Genomic DNA, 12,655 nt, shown 5'->3' with positions numbered 1-12,655 from the left:
CTGAGTTAGACTTACAGAGGAAAGGGGCAGCATGAGAGATTATTTTGGTGAATGATGCAAGTGTTCTGTGTCTTAATTATGGTGGTGGTTGTAGACTCTGTATTTATCAATACATATAAAATATACTTAAAAGAATGGCTTTCACTGTGATGAGACAGAATCACTGATTGGCTGCCTCCTGCATGCGCCCTACTGGGGATCAAGTCTGCAACCCTGGCATGTGCCCTTGACTAGAATCGAACCCGGGACCCTTCAGTCCCCAGGTCAATGTTCTGTCCATTGAGGCAAACCAGCTAGGGCTGAACTTTTGTTTTAAATCCTCACTTGAGGGTATGTTATTATTGATTGACTGAGTGGGGTGGGGGGGTGGGCAAGATAGGGAGACATCGATGTAAGAGAGAAACTGCAACCTAGGTATGTGCCCTGACCAGGAATTGAACCCTCAACCTTTTGGTGTGCCGGGACAATGCTCCAACCAACTGAGCTACCCGGCCAGGGCTCACTGAACTTTTTAAAATGGAAGGAAAAAAAAGAAGGTAAAAAGTGAGAGGGAAAGGGACTGTGGAGACAGGTATAACAAGTAGCATATAGCCAGCGGATGGATTTAAGCTTCACTTTATCAGTAATGACAAGTGTAAATTGAGTCATATGAAATTAAAAAAGATTGTCCGACAGCTTTTAAATAGACAAAAGTGAAGTATACGTTGCTTGTAAGAGGAGACACACCTTAAATATAAGGATATATAAAAGTATAGAGCAAAATGATGGAAAAAGAGAGCTCTGATAAATTCAGACCAAGTAGATTTTAATGCCACAAGTATTATTACATAATAACATTTCATAATAATTAAAGATTCAAGTTATCAGAAAGGAGTATATACTTAATAATAAAATTCTAAAGTATATAAATAAAAAATGGGCAGAATTAAAAGGAGAAATAAACAATCATCAACCCCACTGGGAGATTTAATACACCTGTTTTAGTGGATGATTAAACAAGTGGACAAAAAAAGAAAATCCGTTTGCCTAAGTAACATATATGGGCACTGGGCCTAACGACTGCAGCCAAATGCGCATTTTTTTCAAGTGCACCTGAAACATTTATAAAGCCTGAACTGAAGAGGAAAATTGAAGCTCTTGGGTGAGAAATCAGAGCTGGAGATTGGAAATCGCCAGCTACAAACTCTGAACATTTTCCTTCTCACACTTCAATGATTTTTCATTGGGGATGAAGTACTAGCAAGAGGGGAGGTGCCCTCCGCCAGGATAGAGATGTTAACTGTATGTGGACTATGACTGATAGGAATGACTGTGATGAGGACACAGTGTGGGCAAGGACACAAGGCGGCAGACCGCCACTGTAGCCGAAGAAAGCTCTCCCAACCCAGATCTGCACCCCAGCCCCAAAGAAATGCATCCTAATTCTCTGCCAGGAAAGCACTCTACTCGGTCTCTCAGAATTGGCTTCATGCTCCTTTTGGGTCCAACTCTGGCCCCTGGAGTGTCAAGAACATACTCTCTCCATCACTGAACCTTCTGGAACCTCTTTGTCACCCTTGACAAGGGGATTCTAAGGCAACTCCAAACGTACTAAAACTACACAGATCCCTCAATGAACTGCTGCTGGGTTCCTCTTTCTTAAAGTATTTAATCAGCACTTTTCCCAGTGCCCTTGGCATTTCCGGCACTAGTGCTGCTGACTGGTTAACTTTCTCCCAGGCCACCCTCCTCTCCGTGTTCATGCTGCCAGCTTTCAGATGAGCTCTTTTAACTCCTGTTCTTCCATTCTCCTGCCAGCCATCTGGGAGCCGCACGGGCATTCTGCTCATCCCCCGCTCCTGGAATTTCTTCTTGTAGGAAGGCATATGCTGGCAAGAACCTTATCTGACTTTTTTTTTTCCCTTCTTGCCCAGTTTCAAGCCATTGATTGTTTTTCCTCCAGAGTTCATTTTACAATTGCTGGGAGATTTGTGTTCTCATGTTGCCTGTTTGCTTTTGTCCCCTGTGTCCCAGTCTACCCGAGGGTTCCACAGTCACCTGGACATCATTTCTGTGTCTTTAGTGTCCCCCCTGGGAGGTGGGGTGATTACTCATCTTCATATAACCTCAGGAAATGTTTTAGCCCCGGAGATCAGGACCTGAAGACTTTCTTACACCCCCATTGAAATCATTACACCAAAAGAGTTAAAGATGGAAATTTGCCAAGAAAAGGATCGCAGTGGTGATTTAAGAAACGAAGCCTCAGACTTGATTGTCGCTTTCCTTTTAAGGGTGTTGTTTTCAGCTTATTTTCTTAGTATTAGAAATGGCCATTCCAAGAGATCGAAACAACCATGGAGGAACATTCAGATTGTTATAGGATTGTGCTCCAGACTGTGCCATCTGAGGGTTGGGGAGAGCAGAGGGCCTTCAGCCCCTTCCTGTCCCCACCCCTGCTCCAGCCCAGTGGGTCTCAGTCTTGTTCGAATTATGTGTTTCCCTGACAAGAGGCTCTGGTCAGTTCTAACAGAGCATAGTGAGAATCCATGGAAGTTAGGAGGTAAATCCATGGGACTCGCTGTCATGCCAAAGAATGGGTTTTCTCCCAGGGCCACTAGCATTATTCCATCAGGTCTGACTACTCATACATTCCAGAACTTCTGGAAAGACTTGAAGGAAATGGCTTTCAGAAACAAGTGTCTTAGAGGAGAAAGCGCATGGTTTCATTAAACCAGAACTTGGTAATGGGCAGTCCTTGTCCTCACGGACCTGGGCTATAGGGAGCTCTTACCTGTGGACATTTAAAATACCAGCTCAGTTGAACCAGGTTCCAGTGGTGCAGCTGAGAAGGATCTTGCCTGTTAATCCACTTGGAGGGATAGAAAGTAATTCTAGCCTCCTTATTTTTCTTTTGCACCTCCTCCCACCTAGCCAGTTTCCTCCTTTCTGCTAAACACCTACTGGCTTTGTTTGTGTGTTTTATTTTCCCCCAGGAAAACGGCATCTTTCTTACAGAGTGATTGTTACTTTGGTTCTTACTAAAGAGATGGAGCAGAGAATAGATTGTGCAGCACCAGGCAGAAGGAAAAACAGATTCTTATTCTCTGAAGGTTGTAGAGTCCCTCTGTTGGAGGGATTTAGCTGCAGTCCTGCCTGGCAATTAGTTTCTGGTGACCTTCCCAATTGCACATCATGATCATGAACAGGTTTTGAGGGAACAGAGGGAGGCAGCACAGGGTAAGTGGAAAGAGCATTCAAGTGGGTATTAAAAGGGCTGGATTCTAACAATAATAGCTAATATTTATTGAGCATACTGGGTGCTAGATTCTCTTTTAAGCACTTGATATGGATTATCTCATTGTTATCTTATTTTACAGATGTGGAAGCTGGGGCATGGAATGGTTAAATAACTTACCCAAAGTCATATGATTCCAGAGCCTTCATGCTTCACCCTCTTCTAATAGTGTACGTGGTCCTAGACAGGGTCCTGAATAGCTATGTGACCCTGGAAAAGACTTAATAATGTATATAAAGAAACACAGCTATATTGTTCTATTCTTGTTGTTATGTGAAAGCTTAGTGTTTAAGTCTAAACTCAAATGTGATCTAATTGATTCAACAACTGGCTATTTTACGATTACTGTGTACACAGCAGTGGACTGGGCACTGTAGAAGACAGAAAGATGCTTTAACAGTTAGAATCTCTTTTTCATTGGTTTTACATGGTTTCATATTACTTAGCTTTGGATCCCTTCCTTCCTTCCTTCCTTCCTTCCTTCCTTCCTTCCTTCCTTCCTTCCTTCCTTCCTTCCTTCCTTCCTTCTTTCCTTCCTTCCTACAGGCTCTTCAGACAATTAAATAGAATTCTAATTGTGAAACCAGTTGTGTTTCAGAAGGCGAATTCTGAGACAGATACTGGGTTTCAGACTGCGTCAGGTTTCTCACATTTTCTTTTAAAATATGACTTGTCACGGGGAGAGTTTAACTACACCCATTCACTTCTGAGTAAAGGAGCTACAGGTGAGATTAGCCTTTATGGTGCTGACAAGCTCTAGGCATTCTTTAAAAATGGAATGTGACTGTTTTTATACTGAAACAGTATCATTATAACATGAAATATCTATTAGTAACTTGAAAAGGCAAATTCAAAAAGATTTGCCATGTAATAGATATTTTTAAATCACATTTTGTTTCTGGCAAGCTAGATTCAACATCTGGAGTCAGGTTAAAGTGTGGAAACCTCTTGGCTGAGATAGAAAAAAATTGATTTTTGAATTGGAAAACTAACTTAAGAAATTCCATTTCTAGTAATGACTGAGATTGGAAGAGTTGTGTTCTGATAGGCTCAGACATCAGATTAAAGCCCACTTTTCTCAGTAGATTGTGGACTTTTAAACTGACTGTTTTGTATCCAGCTACATTCTCAAACCACAAGTGCTTGACACATAATAGATGTCCTGTAAATATTTGCCAACAAACTGTTCATTACTCTCCTTAAAATCCAGCATTTTCCCCTTGCCACGATCTAGGAATTGAACCTGCTTCAAAACATTTGATCAGCCGCCTTGAGAGGGCATGTGATTTAGCACCTGTCTGTTTTGGTGGGCTCCAGACCTTAACCCATTTTTAAAAAATTAATTCCACAAGTATAGTATACCCAGTCCTTTTACACATGTGCATAATGACTCACTAATGAATTGTGAAGTGAACTTGTTGAGTTACGACTAACAAAAAAGTAGAAAAGAATAAGAAATATCAGAATGCAGTGCCCATAATAAGTACTGTTGTAAATACTTTTACTGGATAACAGTTTTAAAAATGAATTTTTTGAAATCCTTCTCTGCTTTATTATCAGAGAGTAAAAACACTTCAGGCATCTCTTTTGTGGCAACTCCCTGCTTACCTCTCTATAAAAAAATTGCCATTGAGTAGATTTGTATTTGATGCTACTTTGGGCAGCCCAGAGTATAAGGTCATGACTGGAGCATGGTTCCCGAGAGCCATCATGTGGCAGCTTAATCAGTGAGTGATGGCTGCATAGAGGCCTCTGCATATGCACGGGGGTGTGGCCCAGGGGAGATCTGGAATCCTTCCTGGGTTCTGACTTATCCTCACAGCCTCACCCTGCACCACCTCTTTTGATAAGCTGGGGAGAGGCCAGACACCGTGCCCACCGTCACCTAGCACTGGCCCTGGTGCCAAGCAGCCTCTCCTTTCAGGTGGGGAGCCTCTGTCCTCCCCACCATAAGCATTTCCGGCAACCCTCCAGCTCAGGAAACGTGGCCTCTTTGAAGAGGTGAGTGCCTCTGAAGTAGTCACTGTGCATCTGGAGGTGCTTCTGCTGCCAGGGGTCCGTGTCGGGCTCCTCTCCCTTTCCTCTGAAACCCATACACACAAATTCAATTTCCAACTTGTTTTTTTAAATGGTCTCAGAAGTAACTTTGGGTTGGGGAGGGGGTGCTAGCACTGATGGAAGGAGATCTGTGCTCTTGAAAACTCTTTTTTGGAAAACTGCTGGCACAGGCTAATCGACAGAGAAGTAAATGACCCTACTGTTTCTACCTGCTGACAGACTCAGCCTTGGGGTGGCTGCAAGTAGCTCTCACCACAGGGCCGAGACATGCCTTCCTCTTTTCTGCCTTTCATACAAATAGGGAGTAATGTTGTGCCTGCCCAGTGACACAGCTCTGTAGTATCTGCCTGCTAAGGACTGGTTTTAAAACCTTTTCATAATCAGTGTTCTTTGGGAAATGCTAATAGACAAACCCAGCCAAGCTCAGGAAATGTATTGACCCAAAGATGAGTAACCAGCCTCATGCCTCCTTCCATTTCTGCTCCTTTTGGTGAGTGAGAGGCTTTGGCACGTTGGCCTTGCGGAAATGAGGCTGTGTGTTTCGGTTCTGTTGTCCAATGCTGTTATCTGCTGGAAAAGGAGGATTCCCTACCCATTTTGTAAGCACGCAGCTGGCAGGAGCTGTCGCAACCTCACCGCCTTCCGATCAGCCCCACCCAGAAGCAGGCAGAGTGGGGGGCCTGAAGCTTGCTCTGGCCCAAAGGTTTGTGGTGACTTTCAAAATAAAAGATCTCCGCCGGAGCACACCATTGTACTTCCTGTCCCATAGGGCCGGCTCTGTCCATTGTGTCACGTCTCTTTTCTAAATTTAGGCATCTTTTTTTTTTTTTTGAAGCAAAGATTACTATGCAAACATTTAAGAGAAAAACTTCGCCCAAAGTAATTTTTTCCCTTGACTTCTAGTTGGTTTCCTGCAATGTTTAGATGACTCATTCTCTTCCAAGAAACTTTAAAGAAGAGATGCGGGCTGTGTGATAGCACACAAAGACGGCTCTGTAAATTCTCTTTCTTTCCTGCCTACAAACCCCTTGATTTTTGAATAGAGAACGGAAAGGCTCTACAGTCTTCATTGTCATGCACTTGGCCTCATCAGGTTTTGTTGTTCCCAGGAATAGATGTCCCCCTTGTTTTTGGGTGGGGTCCCCAACTCTGACAACCCCTCCAGAGCAGCCAGCACAGAAGCCCTCTCAGGGACGCTGGGGCCATGCTTGCCACCAAAGGCACACAGTTAAGGTTTCTGACATAGAGGACTGGTGGCCTTTTTCATCTGTGAAAGGAGAGGCTCTGGCTATTTCCTGCCTTCTCTACGGGTCAGCATAGCTCCCGATTGCTAGGGGCTTGCTGGCGGTTTTATCTGACACTTGAACTGGGCTAGCGACACATATGTCCCCCCAGCCCTCAGCCAGAGGGAAGCCTGAAGTCCGCATCGCTTCAGCAGACTGTTCAAATAAACAGGGATAATAGTTGAGTCGGTCCTTTTCCAACTAATGGGTAGCACATGAAAGGAAACATCTGCCTGGGCTTAATTGCTGTTTTATTGGTTATGTATTTTTCTCCCCACCCCGCCCTCCTTCTCTGCGCGCTAAGTTATTTAAGTGATGGGTGAGAAAGAAGGTAGAGGACTGGGAGCTTTCTCCTGTAATCTCTGCCATTTAAATATAAGGAGATGGTAAGGGAGGTTGGGAGGCTGGCTGGGGGAGTTGGTCCGGAGGTGGGAGGGCAGGGCACTTGGAAGTGATAATCATGGTCACTTCCTGGCCTTGTTGCTGACTCTGGGCTGGTTGGTGAGTCACTTCTCCTCACTTCACCTCCTGGGACCTCTGCTCTTCAGTGGAGCTCAGCCGGCCTCACATGGGAAGGAGAGGCTGGTATATGAGCTTCTAGATGAAAGGCATTCTCTCTTGTGGCGTCTTCCAGTGGTTGAGGGCATGGATGAGAGGCACTGGGAATGTAAATTTAAGGCTGGCGAGATAACCTTTGAAGCCATCCATTTTATTGAGCATCTTGATCCCTGAGAACTCTCTGATTATCTTCCACTCTATGGAGTGAAGCCAACCAGCCATACCCTGAAGTGGTGGTGTTTGACTCTAACACAGACTCAAGAAGCCAGACAAAAGATCATAAAGAACCATAGAATGGCAGAGGTTGGAAAAGACCTTAAGAATTTTTAAGCCAAAGACTTTCATTTTATGGAAATGAAAACATGGGCCTAGAGCAGTAATGGCGAACCTTTTGAGCTCGGCGTGTCAGCATTTTGAAAAACCCTAACTTAACTCTGGTGCCGTGTCACACATAGAAATTTTTTTATGTTTGCAACCATAGTAAAACAAAGATTTATAGTTTTGATATTTATTTTATATATTTAAATGCCATTTAACAAAGAAAAATCAACCAAAAAAAATGAGTTCGCCATCACTGGCCTAGAGAGATTAACTGAGTCATCCAGTTCTCTCCTTGATGGGGGAGGATCTGGGAATGTGAGACTCTTGTGATTGCTAAGCCAGGGCTCCTTCCACCCTTTTCCACACTCCCAGGTATAAAATTTCATGTCAACCCACGACTAAGGTCACTCGTGTTATATTCCATAATTAACTCCATAATAGAAAAATAGCAAAGTATAAAAAAATGAAAATGACTGATAAACTTTTTTTTTTAATTCAGGTTCCCTAGAATCAAAGGACTACAAATTACAGCAGGATACCATATCAAATTGTCAAGACAAAAAAGGGAAATAGCATTCTTATGTTTCTAGTGGTATTTTAAATTGGTACAGTTTTTTTTCAAGGGCAATTTAATGGTATAAATAAGTAAATAATCTTTGACTCAGCAGTGCTACTTCTAGGAGAAAATAATGAAAGGTGTGTGCATAAATTATGTACAAAGTAATTTAATGCAGCATGTTTTATCATAAAAATTTATAAACAATGTAAATGCCCAACATGGGGAGCTACATCAATATGGTCTATTGTAATGTTATAGGATAACAATAATATGTAAGGAAATGTTCACAACATGTTTAAGTGTATAAATTACAGTGTGTATAATGTAATCCTGTTCTCACAAAAATTATAGAAGATCAGAAAAATATGTAACAAAGTCTAAAGTGATGATTTCTTAGTAGTGGAAATTAAGAGTTACTTTTTCTTTTTTGAGGTTTTCTACTGTTTTATGTATTTCAGTAAACATATATTCCTTTTGTAGTCAAAAAATATTCTAAAAGTCTTGAAAAAAGACAAAATCTTAAGTGATTATGTGTCTGACATGCAAAACCTCTTTATTTGCCTGGTAGCTGAGCTGTGCCCAGGTGTGTTATTCCTTCTGGTAGAAGGGCATTGTTGGTATCTGATTTTTAATAGAAAAGAACTAGAAGGAGCTGGTAGAAGATAAAACAATTGCTCCCCTTCTCAGTGACCCAGTGATGCCAATCAGTTTTATCCCCTGCTCTCTTGGGCTTGGCATAAAACACTCAGTATAGAAGGTGTGGCTCTTCCTTTCTGCTTCCTCATTCTTCTCTATTTCTACTATTCTCTCTGTGTAGTTAGATGCCAGTTCTGGGTGGCAGCAGCAAAAAACCTGAGAGCCACCACTACTTGGCATTAACCAGTTGGCAACCCCTTAACATATATTATCAGAATCGAGTAACAGTTCACAAATCAGTCTTTATTGAGGTACCACTGCCCTGGAAGTTTAAGATAGAGGTAGAGCAAGTCAGAGGTCCAACTCCAAAATAAAATAAAGAGATCTAACTCCTTCCTCTTTGAAAGATTCTGTTTAGTTGGGTACTTTGAAGTCCTTGGATGTTTATATACTTCTTCCCATCTCATCCTGTTTTACATCTTACTTTCCTCCAATTACAATTCTCAGGAATGCTTGGCTACATGTCTCTGAGAAAATTTGTTCCACTTAACAACAGTTGCTAGGTAGAATGTGGCTTTCAGACCCGTTCTTTGGGGACCAATTGAAAAACCAAAGGCTACAACCCATTTTCCCTTCACTCGATTGCCTTTGCTAAGCTATAGAAGGGGCACGTTTCATTTTATTAAAACTCTTGGAGTAATCTGACCATAATTGGGTCTGATCGGAGTGGTTATCTGATTTACTGGATTAAATAATGGGCCTTAATTGAGTCTGCGTTATTTGTAGAGCCTTTGCTCTCTTGCCTTTGTTGCCCCCTCCTTCTTCCTTCTGTTTCCCAACTGACCTTCATTCCTCTTTTCTTGCAGAGTAAAGAAGTCGGCCAGCAGCTCCAAGATGATTTGATGAAGGTCCTGAATGAGCTCTACTCGGTAATCAGACGGGTTGCTTGGCTCTTTAACAAGCAGAGGGGAGCAGCATTTGGCAGCTGCGGCCATAGTTGCATCAGCAACAGAACTGAGCTGAAGTTGAAGACAGTGCACGGTCCCCGTTGGGGGTGCCTCCACCCATCTCTTTTTTCACACTCTTATTTTCAAACCTGAATGAGCCAGACACACTTTTTATCACCTGTGCCAGCTAACTCTGGCTTTATTTGGGGGATAATCACTAGAGAACAGCCAAGGCTTAGATCACCAGCACAACTGACCCCATTTGCAGCAAACCAGAGACCTCACACCTAAAGGCAACGCAACGCAGCCTGCTTGGCACCAGTTATATGTGCATGTTGGAAAGGATTTGTGGTTCAAGGGTTTGCCTCAGTTCTTGGATTGATCTACCTGAGACTGGAGTGAGAGCTCTAGAGGGAAGCAGAGTCCTAAATGCCCATAATATGAGAGACCAGTTCAGGCAGAGAGAGCCTTGCATCGACTCTCTGGGGTTCTATAAAGGCCAAACCTCGGTAAAGAGGCAGGCTTCGGGATTGGAGGCAAGAGCACATTCTGTCCTGAAGCGACTGGCGCTTCAGGCACGTGATGCCTGTGGCTGATGCGTGTTTCTTCATGCACTGGGAGGTGGTGGTGGTTGTTTTTCCCCAGCCATGTTTCATTAATTATAATGAAAACACACATGCACACCAAAGAAATTCCTGATGCCGTACAGGGAATATTTCAATTGTGTAGCTAAGGCCTTCCAGGGCCTCTCCTCCAGCTGAGCTGTGCCAGGCCTTTGTGTCATTCTCCAGGGTTACCCCATCCTGTTTTGGAGGTGAAATTGATTTCCCGTATTTACTTGCTTATTCACTATTTCTCTCTCTCTCTCTCTCTCTCTCTCTCTCTCTCTCTCTCTTCCTTCCTTCCTTTCTTTTCTAAGTTCACAGGAAGACAGTCATGGTGACGTGGATCACAGGCATTTGGGATCAGAGAATTCCATATTCTTGATCCCAAAGTCTAGGTGTGGCCATATTGTCATGGTAACGCTTAAGCAAGTAAACAGGGGAGTCATCAGACTTGCCTCCAGTGACGCTCAGTGTGTTTGGAATTTCTGCTCTGACTCTCTGGCTCTGAAGCCAAGTAGATAGAGAGCACCCTTTGGTTTAGCTCCAAGGTTTTCCTTTCTCTCAAGTGAAGTTAAGGCTTGTTAGAAACAGAAGTGTGTTGACTTGGACCATTTTCAGACTGGATGAGTTTCCTGAACCCCCTTGTCTTTATAATGCTTTACTTCTGCTCTTTATTTTTAGAGCATCTTCTAGGCACCAAGGAGAGCTATTATTACTCCTCTCTCCTGCGAAGAATTCACTAAGATAGAAAATGACACATTAATCATTATATGAATCCTTCTCTTGTCCTATAATCATCTCGGGCCTCTGCAATTCACTGTTTCTGGGGAGGAGTAGGTTGGATCACCAGCAAACCCTAGGCTAAGTCAAATCCAGCGTGCCACCTTTGAGGTGCAACAGAGAAAGAATAGTGTCTGGGGATCTGTTAGTGTTACTCAGGACCCTAGATCTAATATGCTAAGATTTTTAAAATATAATAAGTCACAGGGTATACTTTGTATTGGGGTGAGGAAGGAAACCCTGACCCTTGCTGTTCTCGTCTGAGCTGGCCAAGCTGGCAGCCCCAGAGAACTGCAGTCTCGGGCACTTCGCGCTGGCCAGGGCTGCACTGGCCACTGGATGGCCACAGACATCGTAGAGCACAACATCTCCCCACTGGTATGTAAACAGAACTGGCTAAGCGTGGTATCCTCTGCCATCAGGTGAATTGATATACAGTCATAATCTGTCAGGGGCCAAAATAAAATTTTGTATTTTTGTAGTAGGCAATAGGAAGAGAGGACACTGGAAAGTTCCAGAGAAGGCAGTGATTCTCAAGGAGGGTGACATTTGACAATACCGGCAGACACTTTTGGTTGTCACACTGGGATGGAGGGGTGCTAGAGATTAGATGTGACTAAAATCCTGTAAAGCACAGGACAGCCTCCCACAACAAAGAATTATCTGCCCTAAAATATCAGTAGTACCAAGATTGAAACACCCTGGTCTAGTGAATTAGGCAATCGAGATGCTACCCAGTCTACCACTAGCTATATGATCTTGGGGGGTGCTCTGTAACCCAGGTCTCCACATGCCATGTACTTGAATACTATAGTGAAGGATCAGGTGAGTTTGCAGATTCCATAGGCAATTAGAAAGTTCAGAGGATGGAAGCATGTTGTTTCTTGAGGGTGAGATAAGCATAGGACTGATGTGAATAAAGCACCATGGCATTAGGGTGGCAACTATCCCTATTTGCCTAGGACTGAAGGGCTTCCTGGGACATGAGACTGAACCCTGGGAATTCCAGGGTAAACCAGGCCCATTGGTCACCTACATGGACAGTGTTTCATCACATAGTAACCTGAGACCACTGTGTGTATGCTGGATTTGGGAAGCTACTTGTGGAGTATTCTCTCTCTCTCTCTCTCTCTCTCTCTCTCTCTCTCTCTCTCTCTCTCTCTCTTGTTAAGAAGGGAACAAGGGAGGGCTTCTTATAAAGAGCTTTCCCCTTATCTGCTCTTTGGGAAGGCATGGAAGGATCTCTTGTTTCAGTGAATCTGTAGGCAGCAGAAGTCACTAGTGGGCATGGGATAAAGGAAATCAGGGTTATAAGGAACCCATCTTATTTAGTGTTTTTCTTACCTTGCATCTTACTCTTACGGCCATAAGGACTTCTTTTTGGGAGACTGTTACCCAAAGGTTGATAATTTAAGTACTTTTGAACCTTGATGATGCAAGAGGAAGGGCCCAGGTGCTCCCAAATAAAGATGCCTTTGGTAGAGAGGCCGGGACTCCGTAAGTGGCCAGCTGCCCCTCTACACCTTCCTCTTTCCTGCCTGAAGGGCCTTGATTTCCCTGACTTGGCTTCTGTGCCAGGAACTGCTTCCCACAGCTGCTACTCAGAGAGCAATCCCAGTGAGCACCCCTGCATG

General features: G+C 43.5%; 1 protein-coding gene across 1 annotated transcript in view; it reads left to right on the top strand.

The window, feature by feature from the left end:
• SRGAP2 (SLIT-ROBO Rho GTPase activating protein 2) overlaps nucleotides 1–12,655 on the top strand; it is a 244,821-nt gene that overhangs the window by 161,161 nt on the left and 71,005 nt on the right. Inside the window, exon 5 of the mRNA XM_015569435.1 lies at nucleotides 9,556–9,618. Within this exon, the coding sequence (XP_015424921.1) occupies nucleotides 9,556–9,618 (63 nt within the window). The remainder of the gene's footprint in view (nucleotides 1–9,555; nucleotides 9,619–12,655) is intronic.

Source organism: Myotis davidii, unplaced genomic scaffold (assembly GCF_000327345.1).
Source record: "Myotis davidii unplaced genomic scaffold, ASM32734v1 scaffold710, whole genome shotgun sequence".
Classification (NCBI taxonomy): Eukaryota; Metazoa; Chordata; class Mammalia; order Chiroptera; family Vespertilionidae; genus Myotis; species Myotis davidii.
The sequence above is the reverse complement of the archived record's forward strand: the minus strand, read 5'-3'. Positions and strand labels throughout refer to the sequence as shown.